At 37.7% G+C, this 23,054-nt stretch overlaps 5 protein-coding genes across 6 annotated transcripts; 4 read left to right on the top strand and 1 right to left on the bottom strand.

Moving 5' to 3' along the window:
* Positions 1 to 1,778: 1,778 nt before the first annotated feature.
* LOC119085583 (RNA-binding protein pno1) lies at positions 1,779 to 2,766 on the top strand. The gene is made up of 2 exons (XM_037196001.1): positions 1,779 to 2,157; positions 2,225 to 2,766. The coding sequence occupies exons 1-2, from the start codon at positions 1,928 to 1,930 to the stop codon at positions 2,730 to 2,732; spliced, it is 738 nt and encodes a 245-aa protein (XP_037051896.1). The 5' UTR covers positions 1,779 to 1,927; the 3' UTR covers positions 2,733 to 2,766.
* Positions 2,693 to 5,575, bottom strand: LOC119085582 (syntaxin-16). The gene is made up of 4 exons (XM_037196000.1): positions 5,348 to 5,575; positions 5,133 to 5,266; positions 4,864 to 5,039; positions 2,693 to 3,432 (listed from the first exon to the last, which is right to left on the bottom strand). Exons 1-4 carry the CDS (start codon positions 5,429 to 5,431, stop codon positions 2,786 to 2,788), a joined length of 1,041 nt encoding a protein of 346 aa, XP_037051895.1. The 5' UTR covers positions 5,432 to 5,575; the 3' UTR covers positions 2,693 to 2,785.
* A 1,001-nt stretch (positions 5,576 to 6,576) lies between these two features.
* LOC119085575 (ran-binding protein 16) lies at positions 6,577 to 13,974 on the top strand. Its single transcript, XM_037195998.1, has 19 exons — positions 6,577 to 6,717; positions 7,348 to 7,589; positions 7,663 to 7,828; positions 9,105 to 9,334; positions 9,799 to 10,015; positions 10,092 to 10,337; positions 10,394 to 10,566; positions 10,667 to 10,967; positions 11,104 to 11,309; positions 11,377 to 11,521; positions 11,590 to 11,737; positions 11,806 to 11,959; positions 12,035 to 12,225; positions 12,649 to 12,860; positions 12,926 to 13,064; positions 13,132 to 13,265; positions 13,339 to 13,478; positions 13,554 to 13,673; positions 13,770 to 13,974. The coding sequence occupies exons 1-19, from the start codon at positions 6,715 to 6,717 to the stop codon at positions 13,873 to 13,875; spliced, it is 3,273 nt and encodes a 1,090-aa protein (XP_037051893.1). The 5' UTR covers positions 6,577 to 6,714; the 3' UTR covers positions 13,876 to 13,974.
* Positions 13,975 to 16,435: 2,461 nt separating this feature from the next.
* LOC119085562 (cyclic GMP-AMP synthase-like) lies at positions 16,436 to 17,922 on the top strand. Its single transcript, XM_037195995.1, has one exon. It carries the CDS (start codon positions 16,617 to 16,619, stop codon positions 17,805 to 17,807), a length of 1,191 nt encoding a protein of 396 aa, XP_037051890.1. The 5' UTR covers positions 16,436 to 16,616; the 3' UTR covers positions 17,808 to 17,922.
* A 2,804-nt stretch (positions 17,923 to 20,726) lies between these two features.
* On the top strand, positions 20,727 to 22,246 carry LOC119085553. 2 transcript variants are annotated; one of them, XM_037195973.1, is made up of 2 exons: positions 20,727 to 21,921; positions 21,989 to 22,246. In XM_037195973.1, the coding sequence occupies exon 1, from the start codon at positions 20,955 to 20,957 to the stop codon at positions 21,915 to 21,917; it is 963 nt and encodes a 320-aa protein (XP_037051868.1). In that variant the 5' UTR covers positions 20,727 to 20,954; the 3' UTR covers positions 21,918 to 21,921; positions 21,989 to 22,246. The 2 variants fall into 2 exon arrangements, with proteins under 2 accessions (XP_037051868.1, XP_037051878.1); XM_037195983.1 differs by having other exon boundaries at positions 20,727 to 21,922; positions 21,992 to 22,246.
* Positions 22,247 to 23,054: the final 808 nt, after the last annotated feature.

The following is a 23,054-nucleotide window of genomic DNA, read 5'->3' as shown; positions in this document are numbered from 1 at the left end:
GACCCATGAACCTAGTACAGGCTCAAGAGAGTGTTCATAATTTGAGTAATTTACCTAATACTGAAAAAATAATGAAAATCAACCAAATCAACGTTGGATTTTTCAATTTGAAATGTCGCTAGAATTGATCCGAAAATGTTTGGGTAGGCAATGAATGTACAAACCAGGTATGGTCTGTTCATACAAATGGTCTGTTCATACAAACCGGAGGACATAGCAATTTCACCTCATGAGAGATGAGTTTGTTTATATGAAATCGCTATGTCCTCCACTACATACAAAGTTTGACATTCGACCATTCCTCATGTTGACGTTTATTGTGGGTAGGTGTACAATTCAAATTGTAGCATTCTCGTTAGTATAGTACGACAGCGCGCATAAATTACTCAGTCACATCATATAGATAGTTTTCTGGGTATTTCCTCACCAAGGATACAGCCATCATAATTTTCCAATAAAGGAAGCGGTTGTCTTCACACAATTCCATCGTTTGAATGAACTGCCTTTGAAAATACAATTTCTCTGAATCCTTTGAACCAAATCATTTCAAGCGAAAGTGATCATAGCTGCCAAATAGAGTACTATTTTGTATGAAATGATCCTTTTAACAGTGTTCCGGTGTTTTACATTTGACCACGGCAGAGTAAAATAAACCAGGCAGGAGCGGTTCATTTTCGAAACGTCAAATAAGGGACCTAATACACTATATGAAAATGAACTCAAATGACACCGTCAAGTTTCAGTAGAATATTTTGAGTACGACTCATGCTTGAAGTGCGTTGTTTCAAACCATTTTGATTTGTGATAGTCGTTGAGCTCGTATGTGACGGATTTCGAAACAATATCTTTAAGTATAGTTTCCACTTAAAAAGAGCCCTCCGTTTAGCCTCCGTTTACATGACAGTTGTAAAATAGAACAAAAGAACTGTCACGCAAACGGAGTGGAAATTGAATTTATTTCAATTTTTTACTCCGTTTACGTGACAGTTCCTTTGTTCTATTTTACAACTGTCATGTAAACGGAGGCTAAACGGAGGGCTCTTTTTAAGTGGAAACTATACTTTAACCGTTAAAGTTTAACGACAAAAAATGGAAAGTGAACGATATTACTGTTAGTTCTTCGCTCCAATGAAAGTAAATAGATAGGTATAGCCAAACGTTCAAATTTGTTCTAGCCGGAGCACATACGGATTTGCATGGCGCCACCTCAAACGAACTCATTTCTAGCGCAAATTTCCACTAGAAATGAGTTCGTTTGAGGTGGCGCCATGCAAATCCGTATGTGCTCCGACTTGTATGGACTGGCCATACCTACTTATCTACTTTCATTGCTTCGCTCGACAAGCCAAAATCAAGATGAAGGAAATATATTTGGACAAGTTCTTTTAACTTGCCTTGGTCTACAGCCTGTTATGATGAGGAGAAGGAAATGTAATACGGACCAGTTATTTTAACTTGCCTTGCTGATATGTCAAAAATTTATATGAAAATATTCAATGACAAGTACCCGAAGCCAGGTTATTCGTGTCAAGAAACTTGATAAATTTGTGCGAATCCCTGTGTCGACAGGTTAGGTAAGTCACAACAAAATGCGTAGTAAATACGAGTTTATACAGTCACACGACTTTTCCGGTTAGATGACCCCTCGTATCGAGGTAATCCAAAACTTTACGATGAATCAAAACATTTGCGCCATATGAAAGTGTATTACTTACTTGAACCGCACCGAAATTTAAAACGTCATTGTCTGTCAAATACCTGTCAGTCCATTTTCTGCCATATTTATTTCTTTTTCCCAACGTGGTCTGGACATCTTAGTGCGCTGCAGATTTGTCGGTCAACACAAATCTAAATAACTCCGTGATCTAAACCGTAACTGCAGTTTAGTCGTGCTATTTACCACTACCGTTCCGAGCCCGTACACAAAATGACTGATAAAATGGATGAGTCGGCCGAGAATATCAACACCGAAATATTTCTACCCGCATCCACTCAAAACAAAAACAAATCCAAGAAACGATCAATCGACGAAGATGACAAAATGATTGTTGACAGCGATACTGGCATCGAGGGTGCGACTAAGAAAAATGCACCGAAAACAAAGCGAAAGAAATTCTCCAACGCCGAGTTTCGTAAGATTCCAGTGCCAGCCCACAGGTGAGTTTCGATTTTTGTTTTCAATTGTCGGTTCGATGAGTTTCCAATTTTTCGCTCGTCGTTTCAGATACTCTGCGCTGAAGGAGAATTGGCTCAAAATATTCAGTCCCATCGTCGAGCATCTACAACTGCAAGTCCGTTTCAACATGAAAATCAACCAAGTGGAAATTCGCATAGCCCCCGAAACGCCGGATGTTTCGAATCTACAAAAAGCGGCTGATTTCGTTCGCGCCTTCATCTACGGCTTTGATGTGGAAGATGCGTTGTCGTTGCTACGATTGGAAGATTTGTTCATCGAAACGTTCGAAATCAAGGACGTGAAAACACTGAAGGGAGACCATCAAAGTCGTGCAATTGGTCGATTGGCTGGCAAGGGAGGTCGTACCAAGTTTACCATTGAAAATGTGACCAAAACTCGTATCGTCATCGCCGATTCTAGAATTCACATATTGGGTAGCTACCAGAATATTCAGCTGGCCCGTCGGGCAATTTGTAATTTAATTCTCGGTTCGCCTCCAAGTAAAGTGTACGGAAATTTGAGATCGGTAGCCAGCCGAATATCAGAACGGCTTTGAATAAATATATTTTTTCAGTTAATTAGATTACAAATGAAGTCGTTTTGGGGTATTTAGAATTTGGTGAAAATCAACAAAATTAACATAAATAGGGTGACACCGGCCAGCACCATGATGCAGTACATCTTTCGATTTTTTCGCTGGTACATTTCAGCTTTTTGAAGTTGCTTATAGCCTTCAGTGACTCTCGTTTGAGTCTGTTCAACATTATAGTCAATACGATCCAGTACCGTGCCCTGTTCTTGCACCATGCTCGCTAAATCCTTAAAGATGTCGTTCAGGTCGACGATTGACTTGACAATTTTCGTCACTTCTTGTTCGCGATGCTCAGCCATTTTTGTATTTTCCTCCTCAAACAACAGCAACTGTTGTTGAGTCATTCGCGATGTCACTGGCTTCTGGAAATATTCGTCAATCTGTTCGTCGGTATCATTCAGATAGTTTTTGTTGTTTTGCTTCGGTTTTAAGAAATTGTCAAACGATTCAACGGCATCATTCAGCTGTGCCGACTGCGGGTCATCATTCAGGTCAATTGTAGTAAAATCGGTCGTTTCGAAGAAAATGTTGGAACGGGCCTCACGTGAATTCAATTGTTTCAAGTAATTGCTTTGGCTGGTGCGGTATCGAGTGGAGATGTCCTGAAGCGCGTTTAACAGTGCAGTTTCCACACTTTTGGTAAGGCGTTGTTCGATTTTGTTGCCTGAAATTAATTTGGAACTTTAGTGGATTGCTCGTAGTTGCTAGAACTTGATACTGGAACTGCGAGTTCTACATCGAAAGACTGTTCTTTTAAAAATCCAACGCGTGTTAGGCACGTAGACACAACATTTCAATATGCATATTCTATATGCATTCTGTATAACATTAGCATCGCACAGCTAGGGCAGCATTGGTTGTGTTTTGATTGAGCATTTGGCGTAGATGAAACTATTCAAAGATCCTAAACTAGTGGCTTCAGAGATGAAAAGGGCTTCCTGAGTCGCAGAATACTACGACGGTGCTCAACGTTCAGAGGTAGACTATAACTTACTGTCCTGGACAGACTATTGACGAAGACGAAAGGAATGTGATTTGCATGATGAATAGATGTAGATCGCCAGTGCTTTTTAAGGTAAGACACCCATTACAACTTGGCACTGGAAAGGACATGGAGTCAAAAGGATCCGATCAGTAACGCTCAATACTGAACGGAAGAAATGGTGGAAAGGCCATATGACTCGTAGAGTTTACTTGGATATTGTTTTACCGAATTGTAGAGAATCGATTCAGAAACGGAATACCGCCTCCTCTGCAATGCAACATTGCAGGTTTCTTAGCTTCATATTTCAACCCGAATCAGTCAAATCTCGTTGGCATTTGTGTTATCAATTTGTGGTAGCGTTGATAAAGGACGATGGAAATTAATCATGTAATAGACATTGGAAAAAAGAAACGATGTGGACGATTTTTATGGATTTTCAGTAGAGCAACTTGCTCAATTTCGCAAATTACAAAAAATTAGATAAATTAGACAGTAAATCATGTCCTTTATATTACTGGACAGTAACAACGAAATATCCGAACCGTGCAATTTGACCTGACGGCAGAAATAAAATCGCGATTTTCGTTTAATTGTTGCAGCGAGTTGCATTACCGATCGTCTTTTTCATTTTCGTCCATGCAATTTTCGTATACGTTGTGCATTCGACGGTTGACGATGCTCGAAATTCTTGAACCACCCGAATAATTTCTACGAAAAATGTTTACAAAAACAGTGAATTGATATGGAATGAGGTGTAAGAGGATATGAAATACAATTGCTAATCTCTTTCTCACGCTTGTCAAACATTTGAGTCATTTTTCCCAAATAGATCATTTGTATGGCACGAACAAATGGTAATCGGGACACAGGACGGAAATCACTTTGCAATTTGAAAATTTCCATCTCAATTCGGTAAAACCCTGGCATTGCGTCGGGTTTTTATGGACTTCGAAGACTTCGAATCTAAATGTTGTATGACAATACAGTCAGAGTTATGCACTTAAAAAAACCGAATCCCACCGACGTCAGTAAGTGGCTAGTGTCTACTCTTATCACTTTAACTCAAACTCGTCTTATCAATTTGAATTATTAAACTCGCAAATATCTTACCATTTCCTAAACTCGACCGTATGCATTGAATGTGTCTGTGCGTCGAACAGATTAGTTTCGAAATCTCCTGGCTCAATTCTTCGATCAATTCTTCTTCTTCACATCGGTCATCCAGTGTTGGTCGCAGTAAATGTCTTGCATGTAACGACCCTAATTCATCTAGTTTCGGTTTGATCCTAAGAATAATTCCAGCGAAGAGAAAAAAGACCAATCATTACTAACATCATCACTTACACCTACACCGCACCATCTGTTGAACAGAAACTCACTTGGATATCGTATATTGGGCCTCCTCTAATTTATCTAGCCAAACGGGTGGCGCACCACAATCGTTGCCCAGCTCCAGACCTTCTTCAGCGTCATGTAATGTGCGCTTCAAGAGCTTTTCACTGTCGCCCCCCCTCTGGCCGAGACCATGAAAATGAATAAAAGTTAATTTTTCAGTCTGACGAAAACAACAACACCAGAAGCTTGATTAACTTACACGGTCATCGTCGTACATGTTTCTGTTATGTTGTGCATTGTTTCGCATTATCACAAACACTTCGGTTAAATTCCTTGAAGTCATAGCTGCGTATTATGGTAGGCAATCGGTTAATAAATTCAATTTTTTTTTATTTTGATTTGTGATTTTTTGTCAATATGTTATCGATGTGATGATTGCTCATATGTGTAGAGAACGTAGAGAAGAGGAAGTGATTGGAATTCGTTCACTTGTCAACTGTCATCTTATATAGAAAGAGGCGGTGGATGATTATATGGAATCTCTTGGTAAATGCTCCACGACGCATGTGTGAGATGTGTTAGTGCGCCACTGCCACTACATTTAGCAAGGAGTATAAAGACCTAAATTCCGCTAATTTGAATGAAGTCCAGATAATTTCTAAACGTGCACATGCTTCATTGAAAAATAACTGATCGTTATCACGTTACGTTATCACACTCCTTAGAAGTCCTTAGGTGTAGTGTCGTCTCGTGTTCATTTATATTTATATAAATCCGGTAAAGATCGGTAAAGAAATCCTGTGGGTGTTGAAGCAAACAACCGATCCTTTATTAATTTCTAATTTCGCAGTAACGGGGTATGGGTTTATACATCACAATTCTTTGAAAGAACGACAGTGTTGTGATCACATAAGCGGTGAGACTTAGGTGATCATAACACTCTGTTAGTTTTTGAAATAGGCTGAAACTAAAATGATTCTTGCTGTCGAGACCAAGGCTGTATACTTTGGGGAGGTCACGCAGACCGCCGTTTTATTAGATACGCGGGAACACACCACTTCTGATGACTTTACATATACAAAAAATTCACCACATCATCAAGACGACGAGAATCATCAGAGTAGGTGAATTTTTGTACCAAAGTATACAGCCTTGGTCGAGACAACCCAGGAAGCAATGCTTCTGTGCTCCCTATGATTTTTCATCAACGACATTAACATCACTCACCTCTTATCTCAATTATTTGACATACCATTTTTCAGTTAACATTTTAGGATCTCAGTGCATTGAATGCTTTCACACAAAGAAAATAGTTCTTGAGTGTGAAAATATCCTTTATTTCCTTTATTCATATTAAATCACATTAATGTACAGTGCAAAAATAGCCCAAGAACGTTGTTTGTAATTTTTAAAAAACTTGCCCATTAGCCGGTATAACATTTCAAAAGTAAACCGACACTCCATTTCCAAAAATATACTGAACAGGCTCAATCACAAACAAATATGGAAGATTATTGAAGCTTATGGCAAAGCTGTGTCTTCAACAATATTTTACTTGATTTCTGCTGACATCCAACTTTAACTGATCAGAAAATTACATTAATTGTGTTCCGAACTTTCGCAATCATGGTAAGTGCAAATTCCAAGAAATATTCGTAGTATTTACCGCATAAATGCATCTGCTTGATAATGCAAAATTATATTTTGCCGATGGTCGCACATAATATCATTCCAGATTTCATACTATCATTCCAGATAGTTTGAATTTAACATTCCGGATAGTTTGAATTTTCTTTCCGGATCGTTTCAATGTTATTGCGGATAGTTTGACCTTTGCCTCGGATAGATTGACTTCAATTCCGGATAGTGGGAGACGAATATGTAACTCTAATAAATATGTGCGAGTGAGGGTTATGAAATGAAGTTTTTTTTTCGGTGGAAATGAAGAAAGTTTGCGCACTCTGTGGATGAAAACAAAAGTTTCGGGTTCGCTTTGTTTATTATTTACGTCTAGTGAACCGCCGGGATATTTCTGGTTTTTAATGGATTTAGCTCTTCTGATTAATTGACTTATTTTTTTATTCGGCTAAATATCAGAAAAATATTGAAAATATAATCACCAATCAGTCATGACAGTAGTGGCTGAAGAAAGTGATAGCTCAGGATGTTTGCTTACAAAAAACAATTGCGTGACACCACAAATTTGGTCGATTTTCGCGCTGGAAATTCACACATTTTCCCCCTTCAAAACCTTTACAGGACATACAACAACTTGAGTTGCTATGTAAGCAAATGTACCAAGCACAAGATTCGTCGATCCGATCCGAAGCAGAAAAGGCATTGGTAGCTTTCCAAGACAGCTGTGATGCACTACCGAAATGTCAACTGTTGTTAGACCGCGGAGATTCCAGCTATTCGCAATTGTTAGCCGCAACAACATTGACCAAATTGATTTCAAAGAATGTCCAGGGACTCAGTTTGCAGCAGCGCATCGATATTAGGTAAGAGATTGCAAATTCGATTGGGACGGAACTGAAATTGATTTTTCGTTTTTCTTCTGCTTTTCGTTCACAGGAATTACATTCTGAACTACTTGGCAACTAGGCCCAGCCTGGAGAATTTCGTCATTCAGGCGCTGGTGACTCTATTGGGGAAAATCACAAAGTATGGATGGTTCGATCAACACAAAGAGGAGTTAGTGTTTCGGAACGTTCTTGATGATGTGAAAAAATTTCTTCAGGTAAGCACTCCGCTTTGTGATTAAAGAGTGATTGTTGTAGTGTTGTGAAAATGTTTGTTCCAATGTGTCTCTACTTGTCTCAATTGTTTCGCGTTGAAAAGAGTGCACGCTTTCTCAAAGTCAGTCAGTGTTTTCAGATGAAGTGACCTTCCCTTTTAATTTTTATAAACTTCCATTGTCCTGAATTGGCCCCAATCCTAATTTCGACAGATACATTTGTTCCAGTTTCAATCTGAAATCGTAAAAATTTGATCGACATATTGGTAATATCGGTTAACTAGTTCCCGTTTTTGATTTGATTGAATACGAAACAAGGGAACAAAAATAACAACAATCGATGTCACATGAAATTAAACATGACGGTCTGCGTAAATTGACCTACATTCGCTATTAATTCACACGCTACCACATGTGTCACACAAATTTCCGAATTAAAATTCAGTGACTGGACTGTTTGATTTCGAACACACTTTTGATATCAATAAGAAAACGCGTGCTGATTACGATGGACAGGCGCAAGACCCGTACGAATGATTTTTATGTATAGACACAATGTACCAAACGTTCATAAATCAGTAAATGAAGATTACCAAAATCGATTTCGAATCATTTTATGTAAATGTGCACGAGAGATTCTTTAAAAATCGATTTACGAAAACCGAACATTTTGAATTCTTGCCGGTAACCTTTCCGAATGACACACATTTTCAGCTAATTTTTATCTTCTGTACTATCCAAAGTAAAACAATTTCACGAAATGTCCCGTGGCATCCTGAACTCTACCTTTTCCAAAAAATTTCCTCTAAAAATTCATTGTCATCCGTTTGTCGCCTAAGCAATAAATAACACTTCACAAAGGATATCCATAAGAGACCACGACAAAAATTGAGTGGATGGCCTGGATGTGTAATTCCTAATGTATGACACGCTTCGAGGAAAGGTGGCCCGACGTCTGGCATTACATGCATTCTTTGTCGAAGTTCATTCAATTTCGTACTGTTTACCGTTCACTCAATATTATCTCCCTAGTCAATATTTTCACTTCACGAAAACTCCGCTAAGGCTATGGGGGCATACCATAGCCAAACCTTCTGACCAATTTCTTTCATCTCTGACCTAGGACTTCTTTATATCTATAAGGCCAGTAGTTGTACAGTATCTAAAAGAACTCTTTTGATAATTTGTCTCTTGTTTGTATGAATCCCGTTTTTAAGTTCTCCCTTCCCACATAATTCAAAGAAAATTTCTAAAATGTAAATTCGTTTCTTAATTTCAGGGCTCTGTGGAACATTGTATGATTGGAGTGCAGATACTATCACAACTCACATGCGAAATGAATCAAATGTCCGAGGTTGATATATCATTTTCGTTCACAAAACATCGAAAGATTGCATGTTCCTTCAGAGATACCCAATTGTATGACATATTCTGCTTGTCGTGCAATTTATTAAGTACAGCCAGAGACAACAGCAAAAGTTTAAACTTTGCGGATGAATCGCAGCATGGGTAAGTAAAACTACCGATTAGTTATTGCTACAGAATAAGATCGTAGCAAATTGGCTTCTTTGAGCTTTTTCGAATTTTCGGCAAGTGGACAAGTAGGGATAGAATCTGTGGCATAGTTAAGAGCTCCGGGTGCATCTTGAAATGTGATCTTCGATTTCCTTCTAAAGACAAAATTTTATGAATTCGGCAAGCGGAAAGACCAGTCACAGTGACCGTCCGGGTCAAAAGGTTACAGTTTATGATTTTTGTACCTTAACTCAATTGATCAAAAACCGACCGGGTTTTTGAATTCACAAAATTTTTTGGACCGACTCTGGAAAAGACGTTAACTCTCACAAATTCTTATTAAAATTTAATGAAAAAATTTTGTTCATGTCCACAATCCAACAAATCGGAATGCCATACATGGAATTGCTCTGAGTCCTAATAACAAACTAACACCAATTCCAACTCATTATTTCCAGGTTGATGAATCAAATATTGCGGCTGACACGGAACTGTTTGAGCTTCGATTTTATTGGTACATCAACAGACGAATCCATTGACGACATGTCTACGGTACAGATTCCCACAAATTGGAGACCAGCATTTCTAAACCTTGACACATTGAAACTGTTTTTCGATTTATACCACATACTTCCAAGCCGACTGTCCAGTTTGGCTTTGAGTACTCTAGTGCAAGTGAGTGGCGAACAGAAATTGGCCGATTGCGCTTTTATGGTTATGGTTTCGGATGCGATTTATTCTTTTATTTCAGATAATTTCCGTGCGAAGGTCTCTGTTCAGTAATTCGGAGCGAGCAAAATTTTTGTCCCACTTGCTGAACGGCATCAAAAATATACTTGAAAATTCCCGCGGCCTCAGTGACCCCGATAATTACCACGAATTTTGTCGATTGTTAGCTAGACTAAAGACAAATTATCAACTGGGCGAATTGGTGACAGTGGAATCGTATCCCGAAACAATTCAATTGATAGCAAAATTTACCGTTCAATCATTACAAGTTAGTTGAGTCATTTGTTTATGGTAAATCGTTAATTAAGCTTTTGTGCTTTATAGATGTGGCAATTTGCTCCAAACAGCGTACATTATTTGCTGTCGCTGTGGCAACGAATGGTAGCTTCAGTTCCCTATGTCAAAGCTTCCGAACCACATTTACTGTCCACATACACACCAGAAGTGACCAAGGCCTACATTACATCCAGATTGGACTCAATGAGAATAATTGTTCGGTGCGTGTCCCGTGTTTTGATCGAATCAAATAGAACAACTGGACAAAAATCGCGAACATTCATTGATGTTTTTCCTTTCTTCCAATATTTCTATCAATAGGGACGGTCTGGAAGATCCACTTGATGATTTGGGTTTAGTTCAGCAGCAGTTAGAACAACTTTCGGTTATCGAACGGTGCGAATACGAAAAAACTTGTGCTCTATTGGTGCAACTATTCGATCAAACAGCTGGTGCTTATCAGGAAACATTAAGTCAGCCGGTACAACATTCTATTGAGTTAGTTATACAGGAGGGCCAATTGACGTGGCTGGTATACATCATTGGTTCGGCAATCGGTGGACGTTTATCGTTTACGGCTGATGACGAACATGATATAATGGATGGTGAATTGGTGGTTAGGGTAAGCCATTTCTTGTTTCTATTGTAAATGGTTTTGTAAGGGTGGACCAAATACTATTCCAGTAATTGAAGTGATATCCGATGCCCTTACGAGCATTCTTTGTCTTAATCTTCCGAATGTCTGGTTTATTTTGCAGGTAATTCAATTGATGAACTTAACGGATGCCCGTTTGCCTCGCATGGGTTGTGAGAAACTAGAACTTGCCATGATTAGTTTCTTAGACCAGGTGCGACGCATTTACATCATCGAACAGATGCAGAAAATGAAAATCTACAAACGTTTGTCGGAAGTGATGGGCATCAATGACGAACCAATGCTGCTGAGCGTGATAAATCGGAAAATGTAAATATTGTCAGCTGTTCGGGGACAATCAATTATTTTTTTTTTGAAATTTCACATCCGTTTGCAGAATAACAAATTTAAAATTTTGGGGTCATTCGGAGAAAATTATAAAAAAGACTTTAAGCCTGCTAAACGAGCTGTCGATCAGCTACAGTTGTGTGAGAAAATTGGTCAAACTGGAGGAAATTAAATTCATATTAAACAATCACACGGTGAGTGTCACTGCCCCGCACATCAACGGCACAATTAAAAACCCATTTTTATTCGTCCGAATTTGCAGAGTGAACATTTTTCCTTTTTGGGCACAAATATTGCTGTTGGTGAGATGCGATCGAGGAGCATGTTCTACACGTCATTGGGCAGATTGTTAATGGTTGACCTCGGTGAAGATGAAGAAAGATTTTACAATTTCATGTTACCTATTACAAGTGAGCGATGTCACACGGACGGCATTTTTTCCGTTAGTTGTACTCATTTCCATTCTATTCCCGACTAGATTCATTTGAATCGATTGGATCGATCCTGATGGACACGAATGGCTATCCCAGTGATGAAGCGAAAAAAGCGTTGATCGGCCTGTCACGAGATCTTAGAGGCTTAGCCTTCTCGTCGAACACGCGCGCTTCGTATATGATGTTCTTTGACTGGATGTAAGTGACGATGGTGGACGGAATAATGTTTTTGCTTCGACATTCAGCACTTTTTGTTTCGTTGCTTACTTTCAGCTATCCCGATTATACACCAATTTTGATTAGAGCCGTGGAATTGTGGGCACACGATCCTGCCGTTACGACGCCCGTTTTAAAATTATTTTCTGAATTAGTACAAAATCGTTCGCAGCGATTACAATTTGAAGTTTCTAGTCCAAATGGAATTTTATTGTTCAGAGAGGCATCCAAAATTATTTGTTGTTATGGTACGTACGTTGTGAATGTTGTTGGATTTCGTTGTCAAAAGTTTATGTTCATGGAGCTCCGACTAAAAGTTACCTTTTAATTACCAGTATGTCGATAGACCCTCAGTTACGATTCGAAACTTATGCCATATTGTGACACTAAGTGAAGGACGAGTGATCTTTGCTCTGGTATGCTTGGTAAGGTGTAAAGTATCATTACAGTGATCTGAGCGCTCAAAAACAACAGACCCCAAACATTTTCTTCCCCGGTAGTGTAACGATACGGCATGAGTTTCCAACTGTGTCTGAGGGCTACAGACTCCAAGGCTACAAGCTCCAGAAAATTAGTCGAATATATTTTGTGTGGAACTCGTAGTTTCCCTAAGAAAGAATTGCCGCCGTACTGCGCTCGGTTGTTAAATGAAAAAAAAAAATCTTTTACAGGAACTCGAATTCTGGCACTTGATGTACCAAAAGATAAACAGTACCCACTTCGGCTGAAAGGCATCTCGGTGTGTTTTATTATGTTAAAAGCTGCGTTGTGCGGAAACTATGTCAATTTCGGTGTTTTTAAATTATACGGCGACGACACATTAGATAATGTTTTAAACATTGCTGCCAAATTAATTCTTTCAATACCTCAATCAGATCTATTGGTAAGGTGTTGGTGCTTTTGTTTCTCGATTTTCGATTGGTTTTAATGTTTGTGTTTGTGCAACAGGAATATCCAAAATTGTCACAGTCATACTATTTGTTGTTGGAGTGCTTGGCACAGGATCATATATCATTCTTAGCAACACTGGAACCCAATGTCTTTCTATATATTCTGGAAAGCATTTCCGAAGGTCTAACAGCGCTCGGTAATGACCCGAAATAAATACGATCGTCGCACAATCGAAGTGATTTTTTTAATTAATTTCTTTACAGACACAACAATATGCACAGGCTGCTGTTCCACATTAGACAACATAGTTTCATATATTTTTAAGCAATTGGTGCCAACATTCCCCACAAAGAAACTTAGAAGAAATAATCTACCTGAGAATGATATGTTCCTTAAGGTGAAAACGCAGCTCAATTTTCCCATTCCAAAGTTAATTTCGAACATTTGATTCTTTGCTTCCCCGAAAACAGGTGATGAAATTGCATCCAGAGATACTCCAGAGGATACTCTCGACTATTTTAAATGTTGTGATGTTTGAAGATTGCAAAAATCAATGGTCAATGTCTCGTCCGTTACTAGGCCTTATACTATTGTATGAGGATTATTTTAGGTGAGTGTGTGCCGATTGGCATTGAGTGTAACCGCAATCGGGAAAATATATTTTGTTTCCCTTCGTTGTTTACAGATCGTTAAAAGAAAATATAATCAGAGTGCAGGCAATAGACAAACAACAACCGATGGCTCAATGGTTTGATAATTTAATGACTGGCGTTGAACGAAATTTGTTGGTGAAAAATAGGGATAGGTAAGTCAGTCTGTTCGATCTGTTCAATATTTAACAAAAAACTGGAAACTTTGCTGAAAAAGTTGATTTTCATCGGGGAAAATCTTTTCTCCGCAGATTTACCCAAAATTTGTCATTCTTCCGTCGTGACGTTAATGACAGTCTGAAAGCGGCTAACTTCAATGCAACGTCAACGTCAATAAATGATATGATTGTTTCGTAGTCTTTTTTGATTAACGATGAATTTACAGCAGCATTTTTATAACGACAGAAAAACAGAAACGATGGAGAAAAGAATAATAAACAATTTAATAAAAACAAATTGATTTTGAATTGTTTCGGTTGAGGAAATATCATCGGGCGATGGTAAGATACTGCATCCAACATATTATAGCTTTCGATCCATCCCGATGACCTTTTTTTATATGGCTTTATTACACTTAATGAATTAAATGAAATCTTGAGGCCTATTACTTGCTATTTTTGATGGGCACCAGAAACTTTTTTCTGGCAGCAGGCACACCCACAATCTCTTTGAATCCAGATATATTTCACGCAAAAGTCGTTGAAACAATTAATGCTTGGCAGGACAATTCGAATTTTTTGTGCGATTCAGATGATCCAGTTTCTTCAACTGATTGAGCGATGACCTTAAATATTCTGTTACTACAAAAGTATCACAACTGCATTTTCCACTTGATCGGAGAGATGACCGGAGAACAATTGAACTTATACTGGCGAAAAATACATGGACCACTCAGCGTATCCTCTAAAATTCAATCAAATTTCCCGGTAATAATATTAGGATTTCCCGGTAAAAATGTTGGGATGCCCCGTAAAGAATATTTAGTTTCAATATTAGTGAAGCAACAGAATCATTTGATACTCTTGTTACTGAGCATACGGTATTTTTTACGTTGCGATTTGGCAACGGACCAAATGCAGCACTGGAACTCACCCACAGTGCGAGGCTATTAATACTAAAGCGAGTCAAAAAGCAAACAAACAGAGCAAACAGCTCTTCCCTTACCCAGCTTGATCACGTGAAGTGAAAAACAGTGAAGCAGAAAATAGTAGACCAGAGTGGTGTGCCCTACACTGATATCATTCAGAACACACATAAGGGTCGAAAGGTGGGAGTTGGACAGGGAGAGTGAAGACGTTTTAATGTGTGCTTTGAATGTAATCAAGGATAACGAAAAGGGGGGATTAGGGTCTGACTCACAAGCAAACCAAAGTCCTCACGACCAATGTTCTCATGGGATCGCTCACAGGAGCATGTTTTGGTTACTCAAGTCAAGTCAAGTCAGGCATACCCACAACCTCTTTGAAACCAGATATATTTCACGCAAAGGTCGTTGAAAAAATTAATGCTTGGCAGGACAATTCGAATTTTTTGTGCGATTCAGATGATCCAGTTTCTTCAACTGATGGAGCGATGACCTTAAATATTCTCTTACTACAGAAGTCTCACAACTGCATTTTCTACTTGATCCGGAGAACAATTGAACTTATACTGGCGAAAAATGCATGAACCACGCAGCGTATCCTCTAAAATTCGACCAAATTTCCCGGTAATAATATTAGGATTTCCCGGTAAAATTTTTTGGAATGCCCCGGTAAAGAATATTTAGTTTCAATCTTAGTGAAGCAACAGACTTATGTAAATCCTATTTAAGGTTTCTGAATACATATGGCAACAATTCATCATAAATTTTTGACATCATCAGAAAGGCGGGAGCAGTTCGAGCGAAAAATTTTGTGAAAGGAGCCTTACAGAAAAATTTACTAGTTAATGTCCAGACATCCACATCACTTTCTCTCTTTATGCTGCGCCATAATCACATGCAATCGCGCTCTACATCATGCATGTTAACAAAAATGTAACGTCGTATCCGATGCTTTTTGTCTGTCTCTTTCGTTTGGTGGCAGCGTAAAGAGTGAAAGAGGTGGATATAGTCAAATGTAACGTAGGTAACTGTGGAAAAAGCTACTTTTTCAACGTTTCCGAAATAAATATTATCGATTAACGATTAGCGAGCAAAAGTTTTCGTTTAATCACTATTACAGTTCAATGACAAGGCTTTTTTCTATTTTCCTACAAAACATCTCGCTTCGCTTCCCGTTGTACACTCACCTGTTATTATCACCAAATCATTTTAATTCCTGGTTCCTCTTTCGATCTTGATTTGGAAGGATCGATTTTTTGTTTTTTGTTTTTTTGTTTTTGTTAATTTCCCAATCTCAGTCCGATTGCATATTTCTAGTCATTTCCCGATTTCTGGTCATTTACCGATCTCGACTCATTTTTCCGCTTCTCCTTTTCGTCTTTTCATTATTTCTTCCCGATAGATTCAAGTTTACAAACTGTAAATATAGTCTTACGGCATCCAAAGTATGAGTAGTTTTTGAATCAGTTTTGCGTACAGTGTTAATGCTAACCGAAGTTGTTTATTAGTTTGCTTCAGTTTGCTATCCATACCGAACCATACACACAATACACAGTGATCTTGTCCTTATAGGCACGCATATTAGCAAAATACAAGGTTGTGTATACATAAAACCTTGCATAGATAGTGTTATTGAATGAGGGGACAAACTGGTAGCAAAGTTCGACGTAAAGGGGTCGACATTAACTGTAGTTGAATGGTGAACGGAAAAGGTAAAGACGATGTGAAGTAGATTGCCTATATGTGTCCATTTAAACTTTTCATCGGACTTAGTCGAATATAAAGAAGACAATGATGTTTCAGCTTAGTTTAAGTCATTCCTTTAACTATGTGTTAGTTCAAGGCTGTGAGAGACAACACGAAGTCATTAAAAAATCAACTGAAATCGCAGACATAAACAAAAATTAAAAACATTCGAGAAACTGTAATTGAAATTGAAATTCCACACCTAACGTAAATCAATCAGAACCAATTAATTTGTGTTGCTCGCATTAAACATACTTGGACAGCAAACATGGCCAATATTATACCGGATCCAAGACCATTAGAAAATCGTCTGCACCGTATATCGCACAGATTCATTTCAATCGACGACGAAATTAACACAGCATTTCGCCATCATTTCTCTAATGTGTCCCAGCTTATGATCACACAATTGAAATCTAAGGACACACTTTTTCAGAAAATTTTTCAAGTTCTTCAAATGGCTGGGAGCTATGCCGATGGCATTAAAGTGAATGCACCAAACGAATTCGATTTGTTGGTTCTATTGAAATTTCCGAAACCGATTCCAGTCAACAGTACGACTCCTGGTTATGTTACAATCAATATCAGGGATGGACTCAATACGTGGCTAGGATGGTTGGCTGGAGATCAAGAAAAATATAAAAGATTCATCGATGGTGAAGGTTACTTGATACAGAACCAAATATTAGATTGGCTGCGAAAGTTGGTAAGAGGAATTTTGGCCGAACATAAGTATCTTTTCAAGATTCATGGAGCCGAATATTCAATTAACCAACAAAATTGCGGTCCAGCTGTTACCCTCGACGTATATGTTCAGAAATGCCCATCTGGATACATCGGACATTTTTCGATAGACTTCGTACCAGCTTTACAGTTTGATTCGAATGATAGATGGGTTGCTGACAAACGACCAAATATTCAAGTTCCCCGATTTTGGAACGCGATTCCAAAGCCGAATAAACAAGTTTTGCACAAAAACAGAGACTGGATATGCTCGTATGCAGAGATTGAAAGAGATTATCTGAATGATTTAAATCGAATAAAACCGTTGATCAGGATTTTTAAGAAAATCCGAGACAAAGCACACTTAACGAATTTGAAAAGTTATTACATTAAGACCATTTTCCTGCATCGTATTCTTGAAAAATCTTACGATTATTGGAATAGATCATTGGCAGTACTTTTCATGGAAATGTTTGACGTTATTCTAAATCACTTAAAAACGAGAACTCTGTGGTCTCTTTGGCATCGTAATTACAATCTATTTTCGCAGTTACATGCTCACCAGATTGATGCAATCTATTATAACTTGAAGAAAATAAGGGATACGATCACTAAAAATTTGGTTAACAATAATCCAGACATCATTTATCGAGAGATTTTGACGAGAGAGGAAATGATTGACTTGGAACAAAGAGAAGAAGAAGAGAATCAACCATCCTGGTGTACTATATTGTAGAAGTAAATAATTTGGTGTGACGCAAGTCCTTCTTTCTAACTTCTTAAAATTAAACCAAAATAGATTCTATTGTGCAAGTGTACAACGTGAACTTTAATAAACTTTTTTATTTTTCTTATTTATATTTCTTGTTCCAGGCTTACACCATTTGGTCCGAACTACTTCATATTCAGGCGCATCAGAAAATCACATTCCGAACAAAAATTGACACAACTGGGACGAAAAAGTGGGATAAACTGTTTTCGTTTTGGGGAGAGAATGTGACGTTTTTAATCCGTCTGACTCTTAAAGTTAATTTATAACAAGGCTCTGAAAGAACAGGGGAAAGACACTTATGAGTTGTTCACGAAGCCGGTGCCATCAAAATTTCTCTGCGGCTCCAAATAGGTTTGAGAAACTCTATATGACGATTTCAACTTAACAAAAAAAAAATGTTTTCTTAAAGTTGAATTTTCGCAACATAATGTAATGAGTGCGTTTAACAAATTTGATGCCACCTGCCTTCGTGTTCTTCAGAACCTTGATTTATAAAGCTCATTATATTGATTATGTTGAGTTTTGACATGTCAAAATCGGTACTTTTTTATTGCAGGCTATTTAAGACAAAGTATATAAACAAAACATACTGAATGTAATGCAAATGCTCAGCGGATCACAAATTTTACGGAACCCAAGTTTCGGGTGTTGAGTATAAGGATGCAACCTAAAAAAGTGAATTTAACTAGTGGCCAACATGGTAAAAATTATATTCACCCGAAAGTAGGGTTCCGTGAGTATTTGCAAGGTTCTGAAAGAACAGGTTAAAACGAGGGGTGGATAAACATAAAAAACAAGGTTCGAAGGGCACATAAATTTGTTGCAAAACAAATAAAAAACAGAAAAACAAGAAAAAACACTAAAACAAGAAAAAACAGAAAAAAACGGAAAAAACCGAAGAAAACAAGAAAAAACCGAAAAAAAAACAAGAAGAAAACCGAAAAAAAAACAAGAAGAAAACCGAAAAAACAACTGTAAGAAACTGAAAAACCAAATTAAAAACAGGAATAATTAAAAAGAAAACAGAAAAACAAAATTCAAAACCCGAAAGAAGTATCATGTTTTTTTTTTGCTTTTTTCTTTGTTTATAAACAAGAAAAAACAGAAAAAAGCAAGAAAACATTTGTTAAAAAAAACAAGGTTCGAACGGAATTTACGTTTATCCACTCCTCGGGTTAAAACACCCACGAAGGCGGGTGAGACGGAATTCGATAAACGCACTCAGTACAGATTGTGTGTGAAATCAACTTGGAGAAAATGTTTATTAGGAAAATTCGGAATTTTGTTTTTGTTAAATTGTCTTTTTCATATAAACTTCGTAGCCGCTGAACTCAATTTGTGTGTCACCGCCTTCGTGATCAACTCAGAGTTGTCTTAACCTGGTTCTTTCAGAACCTTGAGTTTTTATGGATTTGCATTACCTTCAGTATGTTTATATACTTTGATTTAAGAGGCGTCGATGCTTTGCTGAAAAGAGTACATTTTGGCGTTTTTTTTAAATACTGGATTTTAGTTTACTTTTGTTGATATCTTTCCACCATAATTCATGTTCAAAAATGTACGACCGTAATAACTACCACGAATGTCTTAGCTTTCAAAAGGAAATAGATTTGTGAAAAGAAATGGTTTAGTAAGTCAAACTCACTGTTTCCCTAGCGATCATTTCTTCAATGGTTGCTGCTGAGGCTGCTGGGACACTGGGACATCCATATTTTATGGTTAGGTTATTTTTTATAGGCATTGCTAGTATATTGAATTCGAGTGGGTAAGGTAGACAAGTTCTTAAACTTCGTAAAACAACAAATCGGACTCAATTTCTTGATATCAAATTTCGCAAAAGGTCAAATTAAGTGGAGAATGGGGCAAAAATTGATTTGTTACATTAGGAACAGATTTGCAGTATCGCGAAGAATCTATCTTGAAATGTGTCTATTTTGTAAACTGGGTAAAGTCAAAAATATGGGTCCGCCAATTCGTAATTCTCTTACGGCCGGCTGAACGTTTCTATGTTTAGAAGAACTTATGAAAAATCGGTGCATTTTGGATAATATTTTTTAAAATATTGTTTTAGTTCGAATAAAAATAACTTATCAAAACTTCAATTTAAGATTGTGATCACGGTGCCCCTTAACAAAAATAAAATTTTTCTGAAGGCTACCCAAAAAATGACTTCTGATTCGAGTTCTAGAACCTAAAAGGAGTTCAGAACCGCTTTGCTTAGTCTTCGGCTAGATCCTTCCCCATAGTCGACTTGTAAAAAAAACGACATTTCCCATACATTTTCAATCAAGATTCTTCAGAAAGTGATGAAACAGAACTGTTGCCTACCGGCGTTTTTTTTATTTTTTATCGATAAACGACGTTATTCTGAGCAAAAAATTGTTCTACGGCATGTCTCTAATTATTTTTTTTTTTTTTCCAAAGCAGCCATTCGACCTTTTTTTTAGAGCGACATACATAACAATAGTTATTGTCATCACTTGGAAAGCGGATGACTTTCAAATGAGAGTGAGGTAAAGAACCTGCAACGGAAGCAGACACCACATTCACTCGTTTCTAAAAAAAACATTTTCTTTCTTGTCACATACATAACTTTACTGCCTGCCCCAGGCGAAAGTTGAAGTTACACAGCCATTTCCCCCCTGCGAAAATGATCGATTAAATGAAGAATATTTTCGGTTTATTATTCGTGAACCTTTATGTGAAATTCATCTTTCAGTAAAACGGCATACTGTGAAAGGTGCTACGGAATTCATGACCTCGTGATACACATACTTCTGCTTATTGCTCAAAAACACACTTAAGACTTTTCTTGTATCACAAAATTGAATTACTTTCGTAGCATCCAACGTAACCTCCTCTACTAAAAGTGTGTATTCCTTCTGATCAGGGTGCGAAAACTACACTTTCGGCCATTAACGTGTAAACTGATACCACGACAGACTCTATAGAAATTCGAACACAATCAACTGATGAAATTCAGTACTGTACGAACGTGTGAAGGTCAGCGTGAAACGTAATCGAATAATTAAAAAAGCTCTAAAGATTGAGAATTTCGGTCTGATAAAGTTGACCAGCTATAACAAGTGACATCGTGAAAGAAAGTCAAAGATGAAACGTATGACGATCGATGAAAAAGAGTTGGCGATTGTGTTTCACTTGAGGGGTTACAAAAAATCCCGCATTGCTAAACAGATCGGTTTCCCGCGAAACATAATTTCATCCATGATTAAAGCTTGGAAAAAAGAAAAACGTCGTCGGCAACGGCGACGCCCAAAGTTATCAGCACAGCAGGTGTTGAACGTTCACAATTATTTTATTAAAAATCCATTTGGCACGTACGACCGATGTATCCAGCGTTTAGAGCTGCCCGTCAAAAAGGGCACTGTCAGAAGAGTGTTGACGAAAAGAGGAGTACGCTATTACACTGACAGTCAGGAACATTTCTTGGAGATGCAAAATCGGATCAAGCGCTCGAGATTCGCCTTAAAATATCAACATTGGACTGGACATGATTGGTTGAAAGTGAGCTTTTTGGGCGAATGTACTGTGCAACAGCAGCCATATTTCAGTGGAATCATTTTGGTGAAGCGACAACTTGACGAACGACGAAGTTCGCAGAAGATTACTACAAACGAACAGCGAGTTCAAGTCAATTTGGTTGTGGTTGCCTCCCACAATGGACCCAACATACTGTACGCTGTGAGTGACAACTTCCAAGCCAAGCATTTCAAACAGCTGATTAAGCGTAGAGTGAAGGATGTCATCGGAAGCAAATTTCTTTCGATGGACAACACTGAGCTTCATTCGAAAGGCATTGAGTATTTGACGCAGTCCGGAATTAAGGTTTTGGATTTCCCATCCGATTTAGATATAGTTGCGGATGTCGGAACTATGCTACAAAGAAAAATTAACCTGAAACGGCAAGCTTCGACAGTATCAACCAGAGACGAACTTTTGAAGATAATCGATGAAAGTTGGAGAGAAATTCCGGACGGGTTTGTCAAGAACTGTATTCTATCGATGCCACAAAGATTGAAGGATGTAATAAAAAATGAAGGAGGACTATACTGAAACGGTAAACGTTTTTGATTGCATGAATTGATCGACTGTAATTCAAATTTATCGTTTCGTTGAATTTATAGGAATATGTCGATCGCGTTCAAGTGAATGATTGTATCCACTCGGGACGTTCCTGGCAATCTTGTTTCGCTCATTAATGTTTAAAAAAAATCATTTTCTTTTGTCGTATTATTTGACTTTGAATAGCTTCACTCAAGTTAATTTTGATTATTTTTTTTTGTTTCTATTTACCTTTTCGTTATCTAAAAATGTATATATTTGATTTCAAGACTGGAAATGAATTTATTGGCACAACGGACATGCCGTCGATTTGTTTCAATTTTTTGTTACTATAATTTCACGAATGAAATATTTAAAAAATATAAATTTTTGTTGCTAGATCGATTCTTTAACTCACTCTTTCGGCTGTCTAGACTAAATGGAGAAGTTATCGATTCGACAGCGCCTTTGGTTGTAATAGAGAGAGGTAGTCTTCAAATTAGTTTTCTTACCTCTTTCTAAAGGATGATGTCGATTACGTTACCTCTGCAGTCTCTTTGAAACCATCGAAACTTAGTAATGTACCTGAAACTTTTTTTTATACCATGGCAGCCAATATGTCAGCAGTTTTTCTCTCTTCTTTTACAGTTAGAGGCAGTGAAATCTCAGCATTAATTCGCTTCAGCTGTTTTTCACATACAATCAAATCTGTTTATACGGCTTTATACGGTCTTACCACTACCACACGCGTGCGGCAGCTTCAACCGTATAAACAAGTATAAACAGTTTTTATTGTATGTGGATCAGCTGAAAAACAGCTGAAGCAAATTCAGGCTGAAATTTCATTGCCTCTGAGTGTAGGAAAATAGTTTCCTTAATTTTTGAAAAAAATATTTTTACCTTTTAAGTGGCTGTTCCCTCCTTCGAAAAGGAAAACAATATTTCGTATCACGATGTGTAAGTAAAAGTGTCTGAGGGCTTCAGCCATCTGGATACGAGATATCAAACTAATGGTAAATTTTGTAAAAATTTATGAAAATTAGGGAAAACGTGTTCCCCAAAAATATGGCATGCATCTAACTAAGGTATGATTGAGTTGAGGATATTTAAAATCGAAAGACAATTGCCAATTGCTAAAGTTGACACATA

The sequence above is a fragment of the Bradysia coprophila genome, chromosome X (genome assembly GCF_014529535.1).
Source record: "Bradysia coprophila strain Holo2 chromosome X, BU_Bcop_v1, whole genome shotgun sequence".
Taxonomy (NCBI): Eukaryota; Metazoa; Arthropoda; class Insecta; order Diptera; family Sciaridae; genus Bradysia; species Bradysia coprophila.
Note: the sequence above shows the minus strand (reverse complement) of the source record. Positions and strands in the feature narration are given on the sequence as shown.